The sequence below is a fragment of the Phyllobates terribilis genome, unplaced genomic scaffold (assembly GCF_046119375.1).
Source record: "Phyllobates terribilis strain yellow unplaced genomic scaffold, ASM4611937v1 Scaffold_5__5_contigs__length_657084704, whole genome shotgun sequence".
NCBI classification, from domain to species: domain Eukaryota; kingdom Metazoa; phylum Chordata; class Amphibia; order Anura; family Dendrobatidae; genus Phyllobates; species Phyllobates terribilis.
Window position 1 is genome coordinate 509,669,371 of NW_027362765.1, and position 27,389 is coordinate 509,696,759.

Here is a 27,389-nt window from a genome sequence, read left to right on the forward strand (position 1 = left end):
ATCACACGGTTCAATGTGCGGATGGTACCCAGGTCTGGAGGAGAGGAGACTCTCATCTAGACCTGGGTACCATAGAAACTGTAAAAAAAAAAAGAATTTAAAATAAAAAATAAAGATTATACTTACCTTCCGATGTCCTCCCGGTGTTTTCTCTGCTGCGTCCGGTCTCTTGCACTGGTCGCGGTCTTTTGAAGGACCTGCCATGACGTCATTGAGTCATGTGACCTGACACATGACTCAATGACGTCACCGCAGGTCCTTCACACCACCGCGAGCCGCCCAAGACACCGGACGCAGCAGAGAAAACACCGGGAGGACATCGGAAGGTAAGTATAATCTTTATTTTTTACCATTCTTATTCTTTTTTTTTTTTTTTTTAACTAACTTGGTCACACTACTATAAATCCATGCCGGTTGCATGGATTTATATAGTGTGAACAAGTTGTCAAGCACTTTTCCAAGTGATGCTAAAATCGCTTGGAAAAGCGCTTGATAACCCGCATGCAGAAATGCATGCAAAAACGCTTGACAAATGCTCCTACCTGGCGGGAAAAACGCATGGAAAAACCTGCCAGGGAGAAGCGGAAAAAATATGCAGCATTTCTGCATCGTGGGCACATAGCCTTATGGTATGTTCACACTGTGATTAAAAATCTACATTAAATCTAGTTAAAGAGTATTCAAAGTGTTTTTTCATGTGGATATTGAAGCAAATCTACGTAAAACAAACTGCATGAATCCAACAATTACCAAAATCATGGTGTTCTCCATCACAAGCCGTATTACAGAACTTCCTATCTTCTAGCTTATAGCATCCCAAGGAGTCAGTGCGGCAGAGCACACAGTCCTGCATGTGGATCTGCCATGTTCATAGGAATTTGTGGAGTGAAAAGGGATAATCAGGCTTTATTTACATCACATTTATGGACTCCATTTCACATGTACATGTACATTTGGTATGTCTGATGGGAACTTTCCCAGGTTACGCTAAATATACATCACAAATGTAAAGTGAATGTAGAGTTAGCGAGCCTATACGCACAGGTTTATAAAAGGCTGTAAGTTATAGCAGAAAAGAAGTGGAACAAGCTTTATCTATTTCTGTTAGAACCCTATAAAGTCTTCTTATTCAGTATCAATGTAGGACTTTGTTTAAACAATATTATAAAAAAAGCTTTTATGTCAAAGTGCTGCTTGTTTTATATGCACTTGTCAGTCTTAGTCAACAAAACTGGTAGTGCTCATGTATTTCTTGGAAATCCAGCGAACATCCCAGCCAATCTTAGGAGCACGCAGCTGAATAATGGTTTGGTTAATCATTTGGCCGGCAGCTACTTCTCCCGACTCCACCATACACCAAAAAAAAACTTGTTCTGCCCAATGCTCCTCTGCTGTCTTTGGGCGCAATCACACGAGTGTATAAATCGGACCGAGATCGGAAAGCGTCTCTCCTGACCAGAGTGTAACAGCTGCATAGAAATACATGAAGCGGTCATGCTCGGGTCAGGAGAGCTGTCGGCCAGTCCATACGATCTTGGTCCAATTTATACCGCCGTCTGACTGTGCCCTATGAGTGGGCCGCTGCCAGACACCTCTGTTGACAGCTTATCTCACAGAGACCAAAAGAATCAGCAATACAAAATCAGACATGTTGGATCTGTATTTCCCCTGACATCATCTGTAGAGGGAGAGTCAGGAGGTCCTCATATACATCATATGGTTGACCAAGCTCAATGATATCAGAGGGTTTGGCTGACAATAGTCTAATGTGTATGGAGGCCTTTAGAAATTTAGAACTTTCGAATGCTTGGGGTAAAAGGGGTATTCCCAAATGTATAAGATAACGCAATTTTTGTGCAATAAAGCAAATAACATGTATTCTACAGTGAATGTATGCTATGCGGTTAAAGGGGTTTTCCACTAATCTGACAACCCCTGTTTAAACAAAGTAGTACCCCTTGTAAAATAAAAACACTATATACTCACCTTTTGCACTGGCGTTGCCCCAGCAATGTCAGCTTCGGGACTCGCATGACAATGTTATGCTATGTGAGCCCTGCAGCCAATCAGCAGCCACTATTAGCCTGCTGTGCTCTTACTACTTCCGCTTGTCTGAGGTTCATCCGAAGGAGTGAACCTCGAATAAATGGAAGAAATGAGAGCGCAGAAGCCCCAAAGCGGCCACTGATTGGCTGCAGGGCTCACGTGGCATAACGTTGTCATGCGAGTCTCAGGAGACCTGGAGCAGACATCGCTGGACCTGCATCAGTGCAGAAGGTGAGTGTATGGTGTTTTTATTTTACAAAAGGGACTACTTCATTTAAAAAGGGATAGTCCAGGTAGTAGACAACCCCTTTAAATGATTTTTTTTGTCATACAGTTAAGTATACTTTTCTTCATGTATAGAGGAAATGTAGCTCGAAAAAACTTACTCTGTACATATGACACGTGTGTAAGGGGCCTTACTCTGTCACCAAGGCCAGGTAATACAAAGTGTAGCTACATGATGTTTACGTTTAGGAATAGAAAAGAAACATGGGTGTTTCTATCATTTATAAATAAGCCAATAAATGACTTGAAATTAGTCACGTAATTAGAGCCCTGGAAGTGACTGGGCTGTAAATGTAACTAATTAGCTAAATAGCCATAATGAGTGTAAAGTGCAGACAAAGTGACAGCTATTTATACAAAGTCAGCCTGAAGCTTCACAAGGACTTATTATGGGACTTGGCGACTGAATAATGACATTTTCCCAAAATTAAACTAAAATTATTTACTGACATAACATTGGTGTCTAAAAATATCAGGAAGGTAATTACTAAAGGGATCTCACAGAATAAGAAAGCCTCAAAAGCAGTAAAAGCAGCAAATCCACCATCTGCTTTATTTCTTCAGCTACTTGTATTATACCATAATCATGGACAACCGCCCACTGGAGGTATAGGCGGCTTACTTCCTTCCCTCTTATTTATTATACACACTTATATTGCGCCATTAATTCCAATGCACTTTACAGACATTATTGGTGCTGTCCTTTATCTCTCTTTCTATAAAGGCTCATGCTCCTACCAAACCATTTTCTACCATCTTATGTAATTGATCATGCAGCGTATTATATAACATTTCAATAGGTAACATATAAAACTACTTTCACCTTATAAAGTCATCCTGAAACGACAATGCCCCCTGGCTATAACCTTTTTGCAATAGTTCTGGTCACTTTTTTTGGATTAGTGTTAATGGGGGTTGTCACTTTTTTGGATTAGTGTTAATGAGGGTTGTCACTTTTTTGGATTAGTGTTAATGGGGGTTGTCACTTTTTTGGATTAGTGTTAATGGGGGTTGTCACTTTTTTGGATTAGTGTTAATGGGGGTTGTCACTTTTTTGGATTAGTGTTAATGAGGGTTGTCACTTTTTTGGATTAGTGTTAATGGGGGTTGTCCACTATTAGGACAAGGCTTTCTCATTCCTCATGTTTGGCCTCGTTAAAATAAAAACACCTATACTCCCCTCCGATGCCGATGCAGTTCCAGCAGTGTTGGCACTCGCGGTCCCAGGGCTCACGTGAGGTTATGATCAGCGCTGGGGTCACTGTCTCTGCCTTCAGACAAATCGTATGTCAAAAGGAAGTCAGAGAGCATCGGCAGAACTGACTTCCTGTTGATGTTCAATACATCTGAAGGCGGGGATTGTGAAGACGTCGCTGATTGGGCGTAGGGCTCATGTGATGTAACAACCTCAGATGAGCCCCGGGAATGCGAGTGCTGACACTGCTGGAATGGCACTGACATGGGAGGGGAGTATAAGTGTTTTTATTTTAAGGGAGCCAAAACATGAGGGCTGAGAAGGGGTTGCCCTAGTACTAAAAAACACCTTTAATTATCAAAGCAGAATAACCTCTATACAGATGTCTGTTAGAGACACTGATATTATAGATAGGGGAACTTTTTCTGAAGCACCCTTTTATAGACCAGGACAAAGAACCTCTAGAAAGTAGCAGCCCTGAGCGAGGGTTGCAGTATGGGCGGCCACCATGTAATACTCTATTTCCCGCTGCATGAAATATCTGGCTGGCCGCAGCTTCCACAAAGGTCACAGTGATGTCACATGAAAGTAATCATGATCACCGTGATAAGGAGACCTGGATGCCTTTCTGGATAAATATAATATTACAGGTTATGGGCACTAGATTCTGTGATGGGATGCTAATCCAGGGAACTAGTCTGATTGTTGTATGTGGAGTCAGGAAGGAATTTTTCCCCCAATATGGGGCAATTAGCATCTGCCTCATGGGATTTTTGCCTTCCTCTGGATCAACATGTTAGAGTATAGGTTTAACTTGATGAACTTGTGTCTACCTTCAACCTTAAAAACTATGAAAGTGATAGGAAAAGGCAACTGCACACAATGATGTCACAGCATAGGAATGATAACACACAGTGATGTCATAGAACTGTGGAAACGTCCAAGAACAGGGATAAGAATATAGCCACTATCTGGTTATGTAACTAAAGTGCACACAGCGTCTGCACACTAGGCCTAGAGTACATGTCGGAAGCATTTACCTATTTATACTGCAATGTGCCCATACCCATATTATTAGTTAGATACTGATAAAACGGGGTGCACAGTGTGTTTGTGTGAAAGAAGACGACCCTTCTTTAAAATCTTGTATGACTTTAAAATGGAACCAGTCACCATGAAAATGCCGGCCAATCTGTAGGCACCATGTTATAAAGCAGGGGGGACTGAATGGATTTATAATTTTGTGAGAAAAGATTCAGTATAATGTGTTCTAATCTTTTTTACCTCTGCTCTTTTGGGGACTTTTGGTCCAGTGGGCGGTCCCATCAGTGACAGCTCTCTCTGTATGAACACTTATATAAAGAAAGCTGTCAGTCACTGATGGACCAAAAATCGCAGAAAGAGGAGAGGGTTAAATGAGTAAAACACAGGTTATTGTGAATATTTTCTCACAAAACTATAGATCTACTCAGCTCCCCCTGCTCTATAACATGGTGCCTGCAGATTGGACGACATTTTCATAGGAAGAGGTTCCCTATAAGGCAGGAAGAGGTAAGATCAGCGTAATTCACTTTTATCAAAATGAAATGAATATTGTACAAACATTAGTACAGCAGGAATGAGCATTTACATTTCATTACAATATCTCACCTTTATCTTGTATGTTGCAATTTGATGTTATTCCGTTGACCACGTTGTGGAATACGCTAACTTCATTATCTGCGTTACACAGCATTCAGTCAGTAGAATTTCAGCCATCTTACACAAACTTTTTACACTTATGTGCTATTATGTGAATAAGTAATTTGATTGTCAGTGAGTCAATAGCTGGCCATCTCAGGACTACATGCACATCAAAATGGGATTATGACAAATAGGTTTAGTATTTCTCCTTCACATACACAAACTTGGGAGTAAAATAAAGAGCATTCACATTTAGCACATAAAACTATTGAACTATTTTTAGCTGAATACAACAAAACAACCTTCTTTACAGAACACCAATTGCAAATGAATTGCAGAACAATTGGTCCATAATAAGAACAGAAATGAAAAAGCTCACCCGAATTCATGCTGCGACGTGTACAAATCTTCTCACTCGGGGTTTGCTTCTTTCTGTTTTTAGAAAAGGGGAAAATGACAATGTTTATATCATGCTGGGCTATGCTCAGCCTTAGTCAACATCACATTCTGTCATAAGTTAGAAGGTATGTAGAAAATCTGCCAGCAGAACTTCCTGGGCCTTATTCCGCACATATGACCATGTATGGTGTCCCTGCCTTCCCAACTCATAAAATCCCATCCTGCCTATTCAATACCAAGGAAGATGAAGTCATGAAACTGAGTCTGCTCCCTCACATGCAAGACAAGCATACACATTACACCTACATCAATGGTTATCGCACTCTTAGAGGACCGGTCACAAAAACTTGCCTGTCTATTTTACCAAATATTTCTATTCCTTCAACTGGTAACACCCAGTTGTTAATTTATTCATTAATTTCTAAGAGGGAAATAAGTTCCATAACTGTAAGATTATCAAAAATACAAGTATTTATTAAAAAAGACATAACAGGATAGTAGACAGGTCCTTTTTAAAAGGAATGGTCAAACAAATACCACCTATCTCCTATTCACTGGTAAATGCTAAATGTCCAACTGCAGGTGGTCCCCACAAGTATTAGATGCCACTCCTTTCATTGTCTATAGGTTTGTTGGAGACCATTGTAAGTATGGGGCAACCCCTGTAAGCATTCCTGTCACTTTATCACGTAGTTACCCTCTATGATACAGATGAAACATACTATCAAATTGATCACCCTAACCCCTTAATGACGGAGCTAATATTGTTTTTAATAACTGTTCCAAATTTTACAATTCTGACCAGTGTCAATTTATGCAGTAATAACTCTGGAACGCTTCAACGGATCCCACTGATTCTGAGACTGTTTTTTGTGACATATTGTACGAAATGATAGTGGTAAAATTTGTTTGATATGACTTGCGTTTATTTATGAAAAAAAAAAAAATCGAAAATTTGGAAAATTTCACAATTTTCAAACTTTTAATTTTTATGCCCTTAAACCACAGAGATATGTCACACAAAATAGTTAATAAATAACATTTCCCACATGTCTCTCTTTACATCAGCACAATTTTTGAAATATAATATTTTTTGTTACGAAGTTAGAAGGGTTAAAAGTTGACCAGCGGCTTTTCATTTTTCCAACAAAATTTACAAAACCATTTTTTTTAGGGTCCACATCACATTTGAAGTCACTTTGGGGGCCTATATGACAAAAAATACCCAAAATTGACACCATCTAAAAACTGCACCCCTCAAGGTGCTCAAAACCACATTTAAGAAGTTGATCAACAACCCGTCAGGTGCTTCAAAGGAACTGAAGCAATGTGGAAGGAAAAAATCAAATTCATTTTTTTCACAAAAATTTTACTTTAGACCCAATTTTTTTTTATTTTCACAAGGGTAACAAGAGAAAATGGACCACAAAATTTGTTTTGCAATTTCTCCTGAGCATGCAGATACCCTATATGTAGGGGAAAACTACTTTTTGGCACACGGCAGGGTTTGGAAGGGAAGGAGCAGCGTTTGACTTTTTGAACCGAGAGCTGATGCCATGTCAGAGCCCCTGATGTGCCTAAACAGTGGAAAACCACCACAAGTGACCACATATTAGAAACTACACCCCTCATGGATTTTATCCAGGGGTATAGTGAACATTTTGAACCTACAGGTACGACACAGAATTTGATAACATTAGATCGTCATATTAAAAAAGTTCATTTTTTTCACAAAAATCTTGATTTAGCCCCAAATGTTTCACTTTTGCAAGAGGTAACACCAAAAAGTGGACCCCACAGTTTGTTACCCACTTTCTTATGAGCGTGGTGATACCCCACATGTAGTCAAAAAGTTCTGTTTGGACAAACAGCAGGGCTCGGAACGGAAGGATCAATACTTAAAGTTTGGAACACAAATTGGCTGAAATAGATTGCAGGCACTATGTCGCATTTGCAGGGCCCCTAAAGGTACAGCAGAACTCCCTCCCCCCCCCCCCCCCAACTGACCCCATTTTGGAAACTACACCCCTCAAGGATTTTATCCAGGGGTATAGTGAGGATTTTGAATCCAAAAGGTACTACACAGAATTTGATAACATTAGGTCATCATATTGAATATGTCATCATTAGTGTTCAGCAAGTGCTCGTTACTCGAGTTGCATCGGGTGCTCGGGTATGCACCGAGTATTGCTGATGCTCAAGTGACATGCTTGAGTCCCTGCTCCGCATTGTGACAGAGTCACTTGTCTGATATACGAGGGGAGGTATGTGTCACTCAGGATGCTCACCTGTGTGAACTGAAACCTACTGAATATCTGCCAGCATGTTATATGCTGGGGGGTTAACTCTCATAAAAGGGTGTGGTTTTATGGGAATAGCAAAGAGGGTGGGAGGCCATTCCCCTACCTCCCCTCAGGGTGTGGCTGACCAGGGTTAAATGCTCAGTCAGCTTTGTTTCTCTGGAGTGTGTGGTCTGGAGAGTTAAGTCTCCAGGCTGTGTTTGGGTGAAACCAGACAGCAACACCATAGGACAGGTGTTGCTGAAGGCTTCACTTTGTTACCTGCAGTGGGCAGAGCCTCGCTTACTATTGGACTCTGTCATACTTTATCTTTTTGCTTTTCCCGTTAAACTCCAGCAGTGTACCATAAAAATAAATAGACTCTCTCGGGGTTATGCCACAGAATAAACCAGCAGGAAGTTAACCCAAACAGTGTGTCCTGTGTTTGCCTCTGGAGAGCCGAGCAAGAGTCGCTTTACGACAGCATGTTTTGCGGCTGTTAGACACCCAAAAAAAACATGCAGGGAATGCCCGTGTATGGCAGGCAATCCCCGCATGTTTTTTTTGGCTGTCTAACAGCCGCGAAACATGTAAGACGGGGACTCGAGCCTGTCACTCGAGAACCAACTCTGTGCATACCTGAGCACCCGATGCAGAAATTTAAGAAATTGGGTTGTCCAGGACCTGGATATTAATGCTCAATCTTTAGGATACACCATCAACATCAGATCAGTGGAGTTTCAACACCCGGCACCCCTATTATCAGCTTTTAGCAGGTCACATGGTGGCGAAACTAAACAGCTTATTGAGCCAGAACACCACAGCTGTGTATTGGCTGTACTCAGTTATGGCCATTCAGCCACTAACGGCCCTACACTGTGGATGGAGCTGTGCTGTCCTAGCTCTATACAAAGATTACTTCTGACAGCTGTAGGACCTGCTAACCACTGATATATGTGGGTTCTGGGTGTCTGTCTCCCACCAACCAAATGTTGATGACCTATGTTAAGGATATGCCATTAGTCTTGAAATAAATATGGCTGCAATCTATGGAGATTGGTTGTCCAGGATTTTATATATTTTGATATTTAAATGGAATGTACTTCCAAATTTCCACAAAACAATTAATCACTGTTTTTCCAGCTTTAAAGAAGAAAGTAGTAGTTGAATAAGTTTAGGTAAACTAATCCATGAGGGCAGTCGGTGAATACTATACCTCAATCTTTAAAATTCTCTCTAAACAGAGAGGCTCCAGATGGACCTCACAGAATTCCATAAGATATGGACTTTCAGAAGGTGTTTTGTGTGGAGTGCCAGGATGCTCCTTCATTAGATCAAGCCTCAGCAGGTAAACATACATGATGGGCAAGAAACTAGGTATAAAGGGAACAAGCTCTAAAAAAAAGGGGAACGTACACCATGTTCATAATCCCACATTCAGTGATCCATGAAAGCTGGCAAGGATGATTTAACTTTGCATTTTAATGACAGTGTGTGTGAAATGCAGGGTAACAAGCAGTTTTCCTAGACAAAAACAACAAGGTACAGACCTTAAAATGGTGATGGGGTTGATAGAATGTACATACAACTGTCCAAATCGACAAAGAAAGTTACCATATTTCCATCAACTAGTGATAATAAAACATCATTTTTATTCTCGACTAACTTAAAAGAAATGTGTTTTAGAGTCAACACTGACACAATTGATAAATTACAATTGGTGGACTAAACGCCTAATATATATTAATCTAAAAAGAACTGCACTCTCTAATTGAGAGTGCAGTTCTGACCCTCATATCGCTGCAATTATTGTGTTGGAGGTATGCAAGCAGTGCACACCAATTAAGTTGTACAAAGGAAAGCCAACATAATTGTTCATACCTAACAGCTCTGACCCTCAGGCATGTTTCGCTGCTAGTCTTGGCTTCATCAAAGGGTAAAGGGCTTATAGCTAAAAGCCAGAAGAATCAGAAACCGGACTTAAAATGATCAGCTCATTGTCTTCAGATCTAAAAAAGTTGTGAAAATAGTGAGGCAACCCTCTTTAGGAACACTAAAATGGCAGTTATTAGATCCTATGTTCTTCATACATTTGTTGCCAAGGTAACAAAGAAATGACTGACAGAGTATTAAACAAAAATTTTAGAAAAAGAAGCAATTCAAGGAATTATACCAAAAAATTATTGTTTTTATTTTATTTAGGACTGAACACAATTATCAGATGAAAGTCATAATTTAGTGCTGGGTATGTCCTTGTGAAAAGATAAACTGGACAGATGAAAAGAAGTGAAATTAAGCAAATGCTGAAAGAAAAGTTAACTTAGTTTAAAAAGTCTTTAACTCATAGTATCTGGTAAACTCTCAATCAGATGTAATCTCAGAGTCCTTCTGATCACAGAGCAGATAAATTACTATAATAAACACTGTTCTCCCAATTAAATAAACAGAATTATATGGATAAAACATTCCCATGGAGTTCAACCTCTCCTTCGGATGTAAAGAAGCTTTTCTGTAAGTGCACTAAGCACATGGGATTAATGGAGAAAACTCAATTTTTAGAACATACTGCAGTCGCCTAAGTGCGATCAATACTGTGCATTAATGGACTCTGTAGGTATAAATCAGAGCACATATTCATAGTAGCAATGTATAATTAAGACTACATTCAAAAAGTCAATAGATATGTGGGATAAAATAGTACAAAGAGTTTTATTACCAATATTATAGTCTACTGTTATTATCCCTCCAGATTTGCAAGTACAGGTGTACCCAAGTACAAGTACCCATGAAATGATGGAAGGAAACAGAAGATATAAATGTAAAATACTTTTTTAAAAAGTTTTCCAGACTAACATTAAAATACTAAATCTACAAAATTGTGCGGCCACCTCTCCATTCACAGCAGCCGACTGGTCCACGGGGGACATCTGTACATGAGTCAGACAGACATGCAGTATATAGTATCCTTTTTATTTAAAAACTACTCATTTTATTATTTTATTGAAGCATAGAAATTACATTAAAGAGCAGCAGTAACCTGTCCTCCATGCTCCATCCCAATAATATTTTCATGTAGCTGAAGAGTAGGTCCCCAGAATTAATGTTAGTGGTGGGCCCTTGGTTCCCAGTCCAATACTGGTCATATTAATCAGATATCAGCAGTACCTGCACTATAAGCACTACATAAAGTGTTTTACAGATTATAAACTAGGCATAAAAACACTCAACACCAATGAGTATATTAATCAAAATTAATCTTTATTAATTGAATAAAATTAAACAAAATAATTATAAAAAGCAAACGTTGCTATGAATAGCGGGGATACACAATATATCTTTTAAATCAACTAAATGCACAGATCACAGTACTATCATAATTAATAGGTGCAAACATGATCATGAGGGTAATAACTTATAATATCATTTTACTTCAAGTAATTGATGCACCGATCATCGTGCCATCATAAATATTTTAGTACAAACATGATCATGAAGGTAATCACTTATAATACAAATTTGCTTTAGTAATACATCAGTATGAGTCAGGTCAGCATAACAAAAAGCACTGTAATTAGTGACCTGGTTCAACTATACATGTAACTGTGCAGCCAATTGTAGTAAATGAAACACTTACATGCAGTGCTGGTGATGAAATATCACCCCACGCCCCAATGCGCGTTTCGCCCTTTCTTCATCAAGGAGCGATGAGCTGTGCATTTAGTTGATAAAAAGATATATTGTGTATCCTGCTACTCATAGCAGCACTTAGTTTTAATAATTATTTAGTTTAATTTTATTCAATTAATAAAGATTAATTTTGGTTAATATAATCGTTGGTGTTGAGGCCTTTTCTATGCCTGTGTTTATATAATCATGTGAATATTGAGTTATGACCTATACTTAAGTTAATTCCATATGAAAAATTCTCTTAATGTTTAAGATTATAAACTAGCCAAAAAAACTTCCAAAACATATGACAATTGAATTTTTACCATTATTAATTTACAGCTGTAGGGAACAAAGGAAAAAAATGACATGCAGAATTTCAAACTTGCTTTTATAGAACCGATGGCCATTATACCAAAAATTGCACACAAAAAATAAAATTGAATGATTGTGTGATCTCTCATGCTTCACTAAAGCGACCACTCACAGCATTGTTCTAACGCCAGCCATCAGGGCAGTGTGGCGGACGGCGCCACAACCACTCTAATTCTACCAATAATTATCAAACGTAGATCATAGACAATCCTACTTCACGGTCATGGATTTTTTGGGCATAAATTATTTCCATAGGGAGAGTAGGGTTAAAAATCAATCATGCAACCATAAAGCCCCAGCATTCTTCAATAATGAATTTCAATGACAGCTACCAAGACTAATCCACAAGTTGTTTGCTGAATGACAGTAGCTGGACTAAAAAGTTATACAAATACAACATGTTCTCTTCTTACCTCTCTCTATTATTTTCTTTGGTTGTCATTTGCTTTTCCTGCATATTTCCAATTATTAACCAACGGTGCGAGGAAAAGCTTGCGGCTCACAAATGACCCGCGGTTAATAAAAGCTCCTGCCTACTGTACATTTAAATGCCCCCTCCCCAGCCATTCTCTTCCTTGCTTAAATTAGATTTGTTTCTTGGTGATGTCATCCTGTCACTGGCTCCTTGATAATCAACCACTGCTTTTAGCGGCCTGACATTGTTTTGACTTTGACATCGACCAGACAAAAAGCAACATATGTAGAATACCTTGTTCTACAGTAAGCGATTACGCTGCATCTAGAATATGAAACCTGTCAGTAAGAATGATACTGACTGCTAGAACAAAGCAAACTGAAGAAACACCCCATCGATTGTGTCAAACGAATATTTTCATTAGCAAAAAGTAGATCAACAGACCTTGCTCGGGTTTCAATGGACAGATTCCAAAATAGCTGGCAAGTGATCCAGACACTGACACTAGTAAGCGTTCCAGCAGTGTAAGAGCAAACCAGTGGCTTTTACTGTATAAACTGCTGTCTTTTGGGAAATACCGAGTCTATAAATGAAGATGAGCTCCTAGGAACAAACTATGTGAATTATCCTGACTACAAATTAGACACAGTCACAAGACAGGTTATTCTTAAAATAATAAAAATAAATTCAGAGGGAGTAAAATAATGTTTAATTAACAGCGTAGGGGTTTCAGCTCTCTGGTAGCTGCTTGGACACGCAAAAGCACAGGGTTTCATGTCAAAACAAAGTAAGGTTTATTGTTTCTCATAAACTTTACAGCTCCAAAAGGAAAACAGCTTTCTTCAGTACAAATGAATAATCAAAACAGTCCTTTCTTTTGGGAAAGCAAAAAAATAAAATGGACTCACCAACTTGCTGTCACTGGCACTTCTCAATCTCTAACATAGCCTATCACCATGGAAGGTCTTTCTCCAGCCCCAGAACAATGCACACTGCTGAGCTAACCCAGTTGCCTGTTATTAGGCCTGGTAGACCCAGACTAGAGCATGGAAGTGACCTTTCCCACAAAGGCTCTTTTGGTCACTAATTCCTAGACTCAAAATTCAGTTAAACTAAAAACCATCTCAGTAATCCACTGGCATACCTCTACCAGGACTTGTATCACCAAGGCCAGCCATCTCAGTGACACATACCTTCCACCCAGGACCTGATCTCCTGCCTTCTTACAGTAACAAGATGGTTTCTACATTGTAGAAGTTTGAACCTTTTGTTCTTAGTATATTCTAGCCAGAATTGGAGAGATTTCTAAAATAAGGAAAATTCTGTTTGATTGAATCAAAATATAAAAAATTCTGCAGTAAATATTAGGAGTTCCACTGTTCAATCCAAATCATCATTTGTTCCATATAGGGAAATTGTCAGTAAAGGTATGTAAAGAATGGTTTTGTTTTTGTGATTTAGAAACTCTACGGTATGTTCTACGCACACTGTAAGGTTAAATGGCTTCCTAGGAAATTTGTTCACTCCTAGTGTATGTATTTAAAATAGGAAAAGAAGACTGTGAGCCCCATTGGGGGCTAGATCAATGTTTTATTTAATCAAATCAATGTTTGTAAAGCACTGTGGAATTAATGCCGCTATGTAAGTGAGTAAAATAAGCAGGGCTGTGAAGTCAGAGTTGTGGAGTCGGTATAAAATGGGCCAACTCCAACTCCTAAAATATATAATAAATTGGGTACATTAGTTCAATGCAGTTTGTGGGGAATATTTTTTCATAAGAATTTTGGAAAGTTATGAAATGTCCTATAAATGTCTGTCCTATTCCTGATCTAAGGGTCTAGACTTTTAGTTGAGATTAATCTGTGCTACAGTAAATTTATCACTTAAACATGAGCCATGTATGGGGGAGTCGGTGTCGTGGAGTCGGAGTTGGAGTCGGTGTCAAGGAAATTGAGGAGTCGGAGGTTTGGCTTACCGACTCCACAGCCCTGAAAATAAGTTATCATTCTGGCAAGTGGTACCTGTACCGATTGGCAAATCAAAGAGTTTCCATTAGGGCATAGCATATGCATAGCGCTGTTATACAGTGGGTATGGAAAGTATTCAGACCCCTTTTTAATTTTTCACTCTTGGTTTCATTGCAGCCATTTGGCAAATTCTAAAAAGTTCATTTTTTTCTCATTAATGTACACTCTGCACCCCATCTTGACTTAAAAAAAAACAGAAATGTAAACATTTTTGCAAATTTATTAAAAAAGAAAAACTGAAATATCACAGTCATAAGTATTCACACCCTTTGATCAAACACTCATATTTAAGTCACATGCTGTCCATTTCCTTGTGATCCTCCTTGAGATAGTTCTACTCCTTCATTGGAGTCCAGCTGTGTTTAATTAAACTGATAGAACTTGATTTGGAAAGGCACACACCTGTCTATATAAGACCTCACAGCTCACAGTGCATGTCAGACCAAATGAGAATCATGATCTCAAAGGAACTGCCCAAGGAGCTCAGAGACAGAATTGTGGCAAGGCATAGATCTGGCCAAGGTTACAAAAGAATTTCTGCATTACTCAAGGTTCCTAAGAGCACAGTGGCCTCCATAATCCTTAAATGGAGGAAGTTTGGGACCACCAGAAGTCTTCCTAGACCTGGCCGTCCAGCCAAACTGAGCAATCGTGGGAGAAGAGTCTTGGTGAGAGAGGTAAAGAAGAACCCCAATATCACTGTGGCTGAGCTCCAAAGATGCAGTAGGGAGATGTGAGAAAGTTCCACAAAGTCAACTATCACTGCAGCCCTCCACTAGTCGGGCCTTTATGGCCGAGTGGCCCAACGGAAGCCTCTCCTCAGTGCAAGACATATGAAAGCCCGCATAGAGTTTGCTAAAAAACAAATGAAGGACTCCCAGACTATGAGAAATAAGATTCTCTGGTTTAATGAGATGAAGATAGAACTTTTTGGTGATAATTCTAAGCAGTATGTGTAGAGAAAACCAAGCACTGCTCATCACCTGCCCAATACAATCCCAACAGTGAAACATGGTGGTGGCAGCATCATGCTATTGGGGTGTTTTTCAGCTGCAGGGACAGGACGAATGGTTGCAATTGAAGGAAACATGAATGCGGCCAAGTACAGAGATATCCTGGATGAAAACCTCTTCCAGAGTGCTCTGGACCTCAGACTTGGCCGAAGGTTCACCTTCCAACAAGACAATGACACTAAGCACACAGCTAAAATAACAAAGGAGTGGCTTCTGAACAACTCTGTGACCATTCTTGACTGGCACAGCCAGAGCCCTGACCTAAACCCAATTGAAAATCTCTGGAGAGACCTGAAAATGGCTGTCCACCAACGTTCACCATCCAACCTGAAAGAACTGGAGAGGATCTTAAAAGGAAGAATGGCAGAGGATCCCCAAATCCAGGTGTGAAAAACTTGTTGCATCGTAACCCAAGAAGACTCATGACTGTACTAGCTCAAAAGAGTGCTTCTACTCAATACTGAGCAAAGGGTCTGAATACTTATGACCATGTGATATTTCAGTTTTTCTTTTTTAATAAATTTGCAAAAATTTCTACATTTCTGTTTTTTTCAGTCAAGATGGGGTGCAGAGTGTACATTAATGAGAAAAAAGAATGAACTTTTTAGAATTTACCAAATGGCTGCAATGAAACAAAGAGTGAAAAATTTAAAAGGGGTCTGAATACTTCCCATACCCACTGTAATGGAACTATTCTGTACAGATCTGTAATATAACCCATACCGTATCTTTACACGCCACTAATTTCATATGTTATATGGTCCAACTCACACTGTATTAGAGCGGTAAGCAATGCTTCTAATGTAAGAATACAAAACTTCAGAGAGACACCATCTGGTGGCCCACAGAGTCTCCATGGGTTCATATTATAGAACTGTGAAGATACAATTTTCCATGGGGGGGGGGGGGACAAAAGCACTATGTCGCTTTAGTTCTTTATCTGGCGCAGTGTAGAAGTCAGGAAAAGAGTGGGGAATGTGCTCTAGAAGGGATCAATTATAAAATGACTGTCGAGTCCTGGCTGGAAGAAGTGATGGCAGTCTGCGTCGGATGAGGAAGAAAAGCGAAGATGAAGGACTTCACCTAGAGACTTCACTGGCAAGTCACTGTATTACCTGTACATTTACAGTATACACTATATAGTATATACAGAGCTCTTGTGAATAATGTCACCGATGATCATTGTATTACCTGTACACAGAGCTCCTGTGTATAATGTCACTGGTGATGATATTAGTGTTATTAGTATTGTGGTTTTATTAATGATTAGTATTATAGTATTCGGTCACTGTGTGGAGGCAATATGTGGTATGGTCATGGTGAGGCAGTATTTGTCCCTTGTATGTGGTATTATTGGGTCACTATGTGGTGGTAATATGTGGTCTGGTCATGGTGTGGCAGCATTTATCCCTTGTATGTGGTATTATTGGGTCACTATGTGTTGGCAATATGTGGTCTTGTCATGGTGTGGCGGTATTTTGCACATATTTGATTTGTGACTGCTGAGGTCAGAGACTAGGTGCAGCAGACAGTTGAGGTTGCAGATAGACAGGAAGTTGTCCTTTCCTATTTGAGCAGTCTTCCTTTAGCATGGATTTAAACATTTTTAGAAAATAGTTTAATACTACAACCCCTGGCAAAAATTATGGAATCACCTGGCTCGGAGGATGTTCATTCAGTTGTTTAATGTTGTTGAAAAATAGCAGATCACAGACATGGCACAAAACTAAAGTCATTTCAAATGGCAACTTTATGGCTTTAAGAAACACTAAAAGAAATCAGTGGTACTCAGTAAGGGTAATTTTTTTCAGACCAAGCAGAGGGAAAAAATTATGGAATCACTCAATTCTGAGGAAAAAATTATGGAATCATGAAAAACAAACACACAAAAGAACACTCCAATACATCACTAGTATTTTGTTGCACCACCTCTAGCTTTAATAACAGCTTGCAGTCTCTGAAGCATGGACTTAATGAGTGACAAACAGTACTCTTCATCAATCTGGCTCCAACTTTCTCTGATTGCTGTTGCCAGATCAGCTTTGCAGGTTGGAGCCTTGTCATGGACCATTTTCTTCAACTTCCACCAAAGATTTTCAATTGGATTGAGATCCGGACTATTTGCAGGCCATGACATTGACCTTATGTGTCTTCTTTCAAGGAATGTTTTCACAGCTTTTGCTCTATGGCAGGATGCATTATCATCTTGAAAAATGATGTCATCATCCCCAAACATCCTTTCAATTGATGGGATAACAAAACTGTCCAAAATATTAATGAAAACTTGGGCATTTATTGAAGATGTAATGACAGCCGTCTCCCCAGTGCCTTTACCTGACATGCAGCCCCATATCATTAATGACTGTGGAAATTTGCATGTTCTCTTCATGCAGTCATCTTTATAAATCTCATTGGAACGGCACCAAGCAAAAGTTCCAGCATCATCACCTTGCCCAATGCAGATTCGCGATTCATCACTGAATATGACTTTCATCCAGTCATCCACAGTCCACGATTGCTTTCCTTAGCCCATTGTAACCTTGTTTTTTTCTGTTTAGGTGTTAATGATGGCTTTTGTTTAGCTTTTCTGTATGAAAATTCCATTTCCTTTAGGCGGTTTCTTACAGTTCGGTCACAGACATTGACTCCAGTTTCCTCCCATTCTTTCCTCATTTGTTTTGTTGTGCATTTCCTGTTTTGGAGACATATTGCTTTAAGTTTCCGGTCTTGACGCTTTGATGTCTTCCTTGGTCTAGCAGTATGTTTGCCTTTAACAAACTTCCCATGTTGTTTGTATTTGATCCAGATTTTAAACACATCTGACTGTGAGCAACCAACATCTTTTGCAACATTGCGTGATGATTTACCTTCTTTCAAGAGTTTGACAATCCTCTCCTTTGTTTCAATTGACATCTCTCGTGTTGGAGCCATGATTCATGTTAGTCCACTTAGTGCAACAGCTCTCCAAGGTGTGATCACTCCTTTTTAGATGCAGACTAACGAGCAGATCTAATTTGATGCAGGTGTTAGTTTTGGAAATGAAAATTTACAGAGTGATTCCATATTTTTTTCCTCAGAATTGAGTGATTCCATAATTTTTGCCCTCAGCTTGGTCTGAAAAAAATTACCCTTACTGAGTATCACATTTTTAATCTTGATTTCTTTTAGTGTTTCTTAAAGCCATAAAGTTTCCATTTGAAATGACTTTAGTTTTGTGCCATGTCTGTGATCTGCTTTTTTTCAACAACATTAAACAACTGAATGAACATCCTCCGAGCCCGGTGATTCCATAATTTTTGCCAGGGGTTGTATAGTAAGAAGTGACTGACAGTGACTAAAACAACGTGCACATGACAGGAGGCAATGAGGCCAACTTATGAAGGTAGAAGTGGGGAAAGCACTTTTACTTTTAGCTCCTGTTACTCGTATTTTGTGGTTGAGGAAAGTGTGCAGGAACATTGATGTGGTTAACAAAATGAGTGTTGCTTTAAAATGGGCCTGGTTTCTTAACACAAACAGGAAACCTGTTGTTAAAAATTTGAATCCCACCCCTTACCCCGCCCACACCACTGACTGGCAGGATTCTGTGTACAATGTATATTGACAGCAAGCTGCTAATCATTGCTGGGGATGGGGTTGGACCAGGAGGCACCAGACACCTAGTCCTCTAGTGATAATCTCCTGCTGATTAAACACTGATTTTATTGAAACCTCAAAACACAGTCTAATAAGTGACGAAATCAGGGTCTCTTCCCCTACATCATGCTGCTCTCAATTTACATAGCAGAAACCTGCTGACAGATACCCTGTAATTGTTATTTGGACTTATACTTTACTAAATGTAATTGGTATCATTCATACATATTGTGGACCATTTTTACCTTTATTGGAAATGTATCCATACTAGGCTGTAATAATGGTGCACCTGTTTTTTGCACCAGGTGTTGGTTTTGGAAAAAAAAAACAACTCCCCATCTGGCTTGTCATCATGCGTTAAACTATGTACAAAATGAAAATTCCTTGATTGGATTACAGATTGTATTTCATAATGAAAACTATTTGGCAATTGATCCCTGCGATATAAAAGCTGCGGTGGGGCGCATTGGTTTCCCTTTCGTCTCTTGAACATAGTGTCCTCGGTGTGTAAACAAGCTTATGACAAGCTAGTCTGTCTCCAAGTGATAAAAATGAGCCCTTTTAGAAGTCATGGAGCCATATGCCATGCCATGCCGAAAGTATAAATAACTTTAGCACCACGTGTAATAAGATTAGTGTCCCATTAAAACAGATCAAGTGGGATTTGTGAACAAGTTGTTATTGAAATACTTTGGATTTATGGATACACAACAATTGCTGGTATAATGTTTTAGGAAAAATGGGAACAAAACCCCTGTCAACAGCTCATTATATTACTGCTGAGAAGTTATTTTTATATGGCTACCATTATATCATTACAAGGAAAGGGAAGTCAACCAGTTCTTTGCAGTAGTAAACAAAGTGTTGCTTTTTGAGAAATATTTTACCTTTCTAAATGCTTGAAGAGTATGGACACCAGAGGGACATTTTTTTCTTAAATTAATTTTTGCTATTGCTTTGTATTAAAAGTTCAACAGTTTGCGTCAAGAGTTTGTATTGTAGGATTGCTGCTGCCAATAGGTGGCGCTATAGGGTTCAAGTCCTCTTTTTCTCTGAAGAGGCAATTTGCATATTGTATTTTCATTCTGAGAGTTTATAACTCTTACCTGTTCTTCGCTCAGCTATTTATAACAAAGATCACCTCTTCTTATATTTTGTCATAATTCAGCGAAAGGCAGCTCAAGTAAAGATAACAAGGTATGTGCACGTGTCATCTTTTAGACAGTTTTGGTACTGAAAGACGCCTCAGGAATATGTAAGTGGTGATTTTCCGGAAATGACTTCTGGGTGTCTTTATGGTCCTTTTCTTCACGGTCTGCCTTTTTATTTGGGGATGTGTTTGAATCAACTAGTGAGCGTCTTCCATGCAAAATCCACCTGAAGAATTATTATTTATTTATTATGCTTTACTTATATAGCGCCATCATTTTCCACAGCGCTTTACATACATAATCCCTGTCCCCATTGGGGCTCACAATCTAAATTCCCCATCAGTATGCCTTTGGAGTGTGGAAAGAACCTGGAGGAAACCCACGCAAACATGGGAAGAACATACAAAATTCTTGCAGATGTTGTCCATCGTGGGATAGACCGTTCATTTCTTTTAACTCCTTCCCATCTTTACAAATGTGAAACTGCTAAATCACGATCACAGAACATATTCATAGCAAGTTGGTTTTACATTGCAGTGCATATGTTAATGTGACGCCTCAATTCTCGAAAGAGCCCTTTTAGTTTTGAGTTTAGTTTACCCTGGGTGTTGGGGGACTCGGTGTCGGGCCCTGTGATGGAGAGGTGGGATGCAGCCTTGGCCTGGGCCCGACCCGTGCTCAGGGCCATCACATGAAAAGGAAGATGTTGTGGGCTCGTCCGGGTTGAGTGGCCTATTTAACAACTACGCCACCTGTGGTGCCTGGTGAAGGGTCACCAGCGCCGCTACAGTCCGCCGAGGCCTGGTGTCGTGGCGGCCAAAGTTCTCGCTGCTCCCCACAGGCGGAGCAAGGCCTCAGGGCAGGCAAACAGGATGAAGGGGGGGGGGGGGGGGGAGTAGTAGTGCGGGGAGTACGGGCACCGCGTCGCATGGTATGGCGCATAATGAACAGTCCAGAGGCCATAGGGGTGTACTTCCAAGGCTTTACTCACTTAGAGATGACAATGGGAAGGCGACTCCCTGCTCCCCGCGGAGTGCTGCGGCCACCAGGGACGGGAGTCCGACTACCTCCGCGGAAGTCCAGTGTTCGGTAGCGACCCTACACCAGAGTGTTCCTGCACGACAGACTTCACCCTTTCCCGTCTGTGCGTGTGTAGATAGGCCAGGTCTTCCTCTGAGCTCCTCTCAGGACTAGGGCACGGGTGGCAATTCCTCTCCATCCGATGCCCGGTGGGATGCTCAGGGCCTAACCGGGCTTTCCCGTCCAGGACATGGAGTACAAGGTCGGGTGTTGGGGGCCGGTACCCCTCTTGCAGCCGGAATCCCTCTGAATAGATCAGGTAGGCGAGGACAGGTGGCGTGCTCCGCTCCGTCTGCATCCTCCCCGGGACCCATTTGCTGTGGAGCCACACTCTAGAGCTCCCGGGCCTTCTTGCTCATGGTCCTCGACCGGGCTGAGATAGTCCTTATCTCCCGCCTGCCCATCATCCCAAGGCCTAGGGACTAGGGCCGTGTCTCCCTCCCCTGCAGGCCCACACAGGATCCACTTTCAGGGTAGGAGATCACGTTCTGACACCAGTCATGTAACGGCCATAATACAACAGAGTACTGTAAGGCATCAGTCAAGAACAGTCAGAGAACTGAGAACAGACAGACAGACCATGAGCCAAGATGGCCTTAAATTAAATATTAGATTTTAAGCGTAACTAACTTGTAAGTCCTCCACCCTCACCCACTACCTGTTCCTACCACTTTGTGTTCCCCAGTCTCCCTGTAACCAGGGGAGCAGCACCTTGTGCATACTAGCTCCCTCTGGTGGAGAAGTGTGGTGTTGGATGCAAAAGGTTAGGTCACGACTATCACACTGGGCTTACCTCAGAGGAGGAACACCACACTCCATTAAAGAAGTGCAGCATTCCTGTGGCGGTCAGACCCTCAGGGGCGCCACATTAACTATTTTTAAAAGGTTGTTGAGTGTTTTTACAGGCGGGTTACAGACAATATCTGCCTGTAAAAGATGCTGTGTGCACCTAGCCTAAGAGTTATAAACTTTCTGATCAGGACAAACTCACTGATGAATTCTCAGTTTACTCATTTCGCAGCCAGCAGAAGATGAGCAACACAAATGCTATTGAGGGGAAAAAAGTGCAAACTTTTAATTAAAACCAATTGCAAAATTATTTTTAGCTTAAAGAGTAACCGTCCTTTTAATTTTTATTTTATAAATCAATAGTACACATGAAGATAAGCAACTTCGCAATCTATCTTGTCAGGGAGATCTGTTCTTTCTCTGCCAGAATTGATCGGTCATTATCAAAATTCTCAATTTGGAGATAAAATGTCACGGGGATACCATGGCAGTGAGGGGCCAGAAGATTGCGGCGTCTGGTTTCACGAACTCCTGCACTGGTTAGAAGTACTTCACCAATCACCATCTAATTAAACAGTGCTGTTTTTTTCCTTGCTAGCAGTGCAGGGGTTAATCTGTTCAGTTGAAGCTCCTGGAGGTTTTCTATCTGGATTGTCTCAGCTGTTCAGTGTTGGTCACTACCCTCTGCTACATATGCTATCCTCTGGCACTTAGGAATTGCCGGTGTTAGTTCTTACTGCCTGGTTTGGAGTTGGAGATGCAGTTCGTGGGTTGGAGTTGCGATTTGGAGATTTGTTGAGGAGGTTGTTGCTTGGAGTTTCGTCTGTGTTCACATCCTCATCCTCTCCTATTTGGTTTCTCCTTCCTTTTACTCCCCTGTGTTCCACTCTGTTTGGTGTCTGTATTTTATATGATTGGTATTTTCGTTTATCACTGTCCATCTTCCCTTGTTTGTGTAGTTAGTGTATTCCTATACACTTTGGCTTCCTAACTCCCAGGGTGGGGGAGGGGACAGATAAGGGTTGATATAGGAGCATAGCACGGCACGAGAACCCAGCGTCTCCACCTTCAGGAGTAATCTGGGGGATAGGGTTAGACTATGGCTCCCCTAGTTCTAAGGACCTGGTTGGCGCCCACAGTACCAAGGCACTGCGTGACATAAATCTGCATTCAGTGAAGACAGACTTTGCCACTACTGAGACAGGAGATGGCAGCCGCTACAACATTAGAGGTGTAGGGAGCTGTAAAATGCCACCCATGGAAGCCTACATAACATATATATGCCTGAGATTTCATATGTTAAAGGGGTTGTCCACTACACAACATCCTCTTATCAATGAGCCCAAGGTGCTGCATTAAATAAATTCACCCTGGGGCTTTTCTTAAGCCACTACTAGATAACCCTTTAAGCACTGGTTTATACACATAGCCTTTTTAATGTTCGGACAAAGCATTTCGTGTACAAGAGTGCTTTGAGTATCAGTCATCATCCTGGTGAAGGCAATTGGGCCACATGAATTTGCCTCTCATAAGGGGTTAAAGATTAGGTCCATGATGGTGGCCATTTGGGTGTCACTGCTCAATAGTGAATTATTTAGGGGTTAATTCACATGCAGTAGATTAGTTATTGAAATGTCTGTGACTATTCCCTTCATTTAGATAGGATCTGCAGAAATCCATGCACATACCATGAAATTAACCCCACCGTGATTAATGAAAGATTTTTATTTATTGGAATTTCTGCAATCACAAAAATACCCCCTAAAGCAACTTTGGACACCGATTAGGTTTTACCTTCTAGACAAATTTTCTGATCAGTTCCTTGACCCATAATAATTAAAAACTATAATGAGTGCCAAAAATAATCCTTACATTGCATGCCGTCCTTACATAAAAAGTAATTATAAGCTATTTCTAGAAATTACATATACTTTACATTTATAGCCAGGAAACTACATGTTTGCACAGCTGCAATTTCTCTGATGTCCTAATGAGGCAAAAATGCAAGAAAAACAGACCAAGCGCATAACCGACTGATTATACCGAAGGTGAACAGAGATGCCAGGCAAGACGGGAAATTCTGCTCATACCAAGCTAAGACATTAAAACAACTTTCTAATAAAGATATTCTCTGTCTAACCCGCACGTGAATAGAAGACCACAGTGCTTATTAACATTTTTCAGATTTCAAATCGTAGCAACTTACACAAATGGAGAAAAAACATGAAAAATGCTAGAATTAGATTTGCTCACTGGTCCTTCTGGATCATTCAAGAAGGATTAATTTAAAGGGACATGGTAGTGACGCGCCCCCAGAGCTGTGGGGTACTCGGCAGCCGGGCCTATGGATGCTGGGAGGATATATCACAGTGGCTGGCCCGGTCCGTGGCCCAGGGCGGTCAACAAAAAGGGGAATGTTATTTATTTGGGGTTTGTAGTTTTAGGAAGTGTTCGTGACGCCACCTGTGGTACCTGGTAAGGATTACCAGCGCTGCTGCAGTCCTCCGGGGGTGATGGGATGGCAGCTGGGATGTTTCTGCTCCCCACAGGCGGAGCGGGCCCCCGGGGCAGTGTAGGTGCAGATGGTGGTGATGCTGGGCGTTGTAGTGCAGAGGGAGAGATGGCGCAGCTGAAATAACTGACGGAGGCAGTGCAGTGCAGTCATCCGAGTTTTTACTCACAATTCTCATGTAAGTTCCACAGGTACACTGCGTGGGTGCCAGCTTCCCACGTCGCGCTGCGTTCACCAGAACAGGGGTTCAGCTCTTCCTCAGATAGGTCAGGAGCACTTGACAGGACCCCGCTTTCTTATGTTCCTCACTAGACCGACTTCTCACGCTGGGTCTTCTCCCTCCTGCCCTGCGCTTCCCCATACACAGTCCCGATGGGGTGCTCTGAAGTCCCTCTGGGCAACTTGGAGTTCCCGGACCTACTTGACCCTCACAGTGACTAAGATGAGGCTGTGGAAACTGCACTATAAAAGTCAGAAGCCTCCGGTTTTTCCAGCCGAGACCTGGAGTAACACGGCTGGTCCAGGGGCCGGTCCCCTTCTTGCGGCCTGATCCCTCTGACACCTGGCAGATTCGGGGCGTACGGGTGCCGTCCTGCACTCACCGTACCCCCTGGGATCCCTTCTATAGAACGGAGCCTTTCTCCTCTGCTCCCCTCCTGTGCCTCTATCACTAGGCCCCACTTGTGGAGCAGAGCTCCTAAAGAGACTCTGCTCCCTGACTGTTTTCACTCACTTCTTCACTGACTGACCTCTGCCACCCTAAGATGGCCTCCCTTTATATACCTCCTATGATGGTGCTCCCCTACTCTACTTCCTCCACCCACACCCACTACTGGTTCCCCCTACCTTTGGTTCCCCCCACTCCAGCCAGGGACAGGGCTCAGCAGGAAACATAATGCATCTTGCCCTTCCAGCCGGCCTGGAGAAGTGTAGTGTTGAATGTGGGTGTTGGGGTTCCGGGCAGCACTCCCTCCTTACCTGAGAGAAGGAGACCCCACACTTCTGGGTGAGGTGCAGTACCTCTGTGGCGCCACAGTAGACCCATGGCAACACTCATGTTACGTATTATGGAAGTTCTCAGTTTAGTGATCTGTACTCTTTATTGTTCCAACTTTGCAAGGTCATGATGGTCTTTCCTGTGCAATAAGGGTATGTGCACACAAAGGCACAAACACCTTCACGCCCCATCATTGGGAAAGGTGAGAAAATCTCCTGTCTTGGTTAATTAGAGCCAAAATCTTTAAGTTGCTGCCTTACCCGCCAAGGTTTACATAGGCAAAGCCGCTTTAGGAACAAGCCGGCGGTCTTATTCCATGAACGGATTCAATGGCAGTTCAGGTTGTTTTTGCGGTGACTCTACAGCAGGCGTCTTTTCTCTGTCATTTAAACAATGACCAATAAGTAATGACCTTCCAAGCAGTAGCTGCCCAAACAACGGTCATGCTACTTCTTTTAACCACTTGATGGTTCCTGAACCCTGAAGTGCTTAAAATAATTAACAAATGAATGAACATGTGCACAGCAGTAATGTCACTTTTAAACTGCTGGCTGTGCTTTATATTCACTTTTTGCGTCAGTCTTGCGACATTTTATCAGACACAGACATTCTGCTGCAAGTACTCCTGAAATGACAATAAGTGTAATTGTCATTTGAGGAGAACTTGCAGCAGAATGTCTGTGTCTGTCTATAGCATCTCCTCCCTTCATAGAATTTTTTGAGCACCAACTATCATCTCATTTCTCAATAATTGGAAAGTCTGTATTTACTGAAAACAATTTGACAGATTTTACCCCTGGATTGAGATTAATAGATCAGTCCAGAATGAGAAAGAACTTTTCTCTCATGAAAATAAGCAACTTAAAAATTAATTTAAAAATCAACGGTTACAATTTAAATGGAACCTGTCAGCGGATGCATGCTGCCCAAACGTGGGTAGCATGAATCAGCCACTGGCTGTAGTATCCCAGCCATGTATGTCTGTCTCTGAAACGCTGCGGCATTCCAGAGAAAAACATACTTTACTAGCTGCCATGGACCGAGCCACGCTGTTCACTGGTCGTATACACTGCCCACTGACACTGACTGACAAGCCTCTACCTATATGCACACGGAGGCAGAGGCTTGTCAGTCAGTGTGAGCGGGCGGTGTACGTGATCAGCGCAGCTCAATCACCAGCAGTTATTAAAAGTATATTTTTTAACAATATGCAGCTGCATAAAAATTTATCAACATTTGGCAATATTATGTGAAGCATAGCAGAAGGAGACTTGGCCTAGAATAGAATGACTGATTCACTATAATTTACGTAACAAGAGTAGAGGTAATTATAGTAGAGATAAACTCTAGTACATGAATGGACACATTTTCTCATACTCGTTGTAACATACCTGGCGGCGTCCTTGCATAGTGGTCCATCTCCCACTGTGCAAGAGCGCGCACTTGATCTCCTGTCCAGAATGTCTCTCTGGCTTCCCTCCATGCTGTCTGTTTGTGTCTGTTTCTGCTGCTTAAGGGCGGCGCCCGATCACTTCCTGCTTTTTGTACCTGCTGTGGGTCACACCTCTTGTGCGTCCTCAGCCTATTGCTGTCTGTCACCTGGTATATAGCTCAGCTGCGCCCATCTATTCCTGCCTGAGCATAGTGTTTCTTTCAGTGTGTGCTTGCACTCTGAAGGTGCCAGGTCCCGTTCTGTGTTCTCTTTTCTGCCTATCCTGGAGGCTGTATTTCCAGGCCTGTCTGAACACGCTCCTAGCCTGTTCCTCCTGCCTTCTAGGGGCCGATTACCTAGACCTGTTCCTGTATCTTGTCTGACCTGTCTGAACACGCTCCTAGCCTGT

The 27,389-nt window shown here is 41.4% G+C and overlaps 1 protein-coding gene across 7 annotated transcripts in view; it reads right to left on the bottom strand.

The window, feature by feature from the left end:
• Positions 1-27,389, bottom strand: part of SORBS1 (sorbin and SH3 domain containing 1) — a 269,503-nt gene that overhangs the window by 141,395 nt on the left and 100,719 nt on the right. For 5 of the 7 annotated variants that reach the window (XM_073685632.1, XM_073685631.1, XM_073685630.1 and 2 more), the window contains exons 3-5: positions 5,589-5,641; positions 5,177-5,245; positions 751-859 (exon numbers count right to left, since the gene is read on the bottom strand). In XM_073685632.1, coding sequence (XP_073541733.1) covers positions 751-853 — 103 coding nt within the window. In that variant the 5' untranslated portion in view covers positions 854-859; positions 5,177-5,245; positions 5,589-5,641. The remainder of the gene's footprint in view (positions 1-750; positions 860-5,176; positions 5,246-5,588; positions 5,642-27,389) is intronic. The other 2 variants (XM_073685634.1, XM_073685629.1) reach the window with 1 other exon arrangement.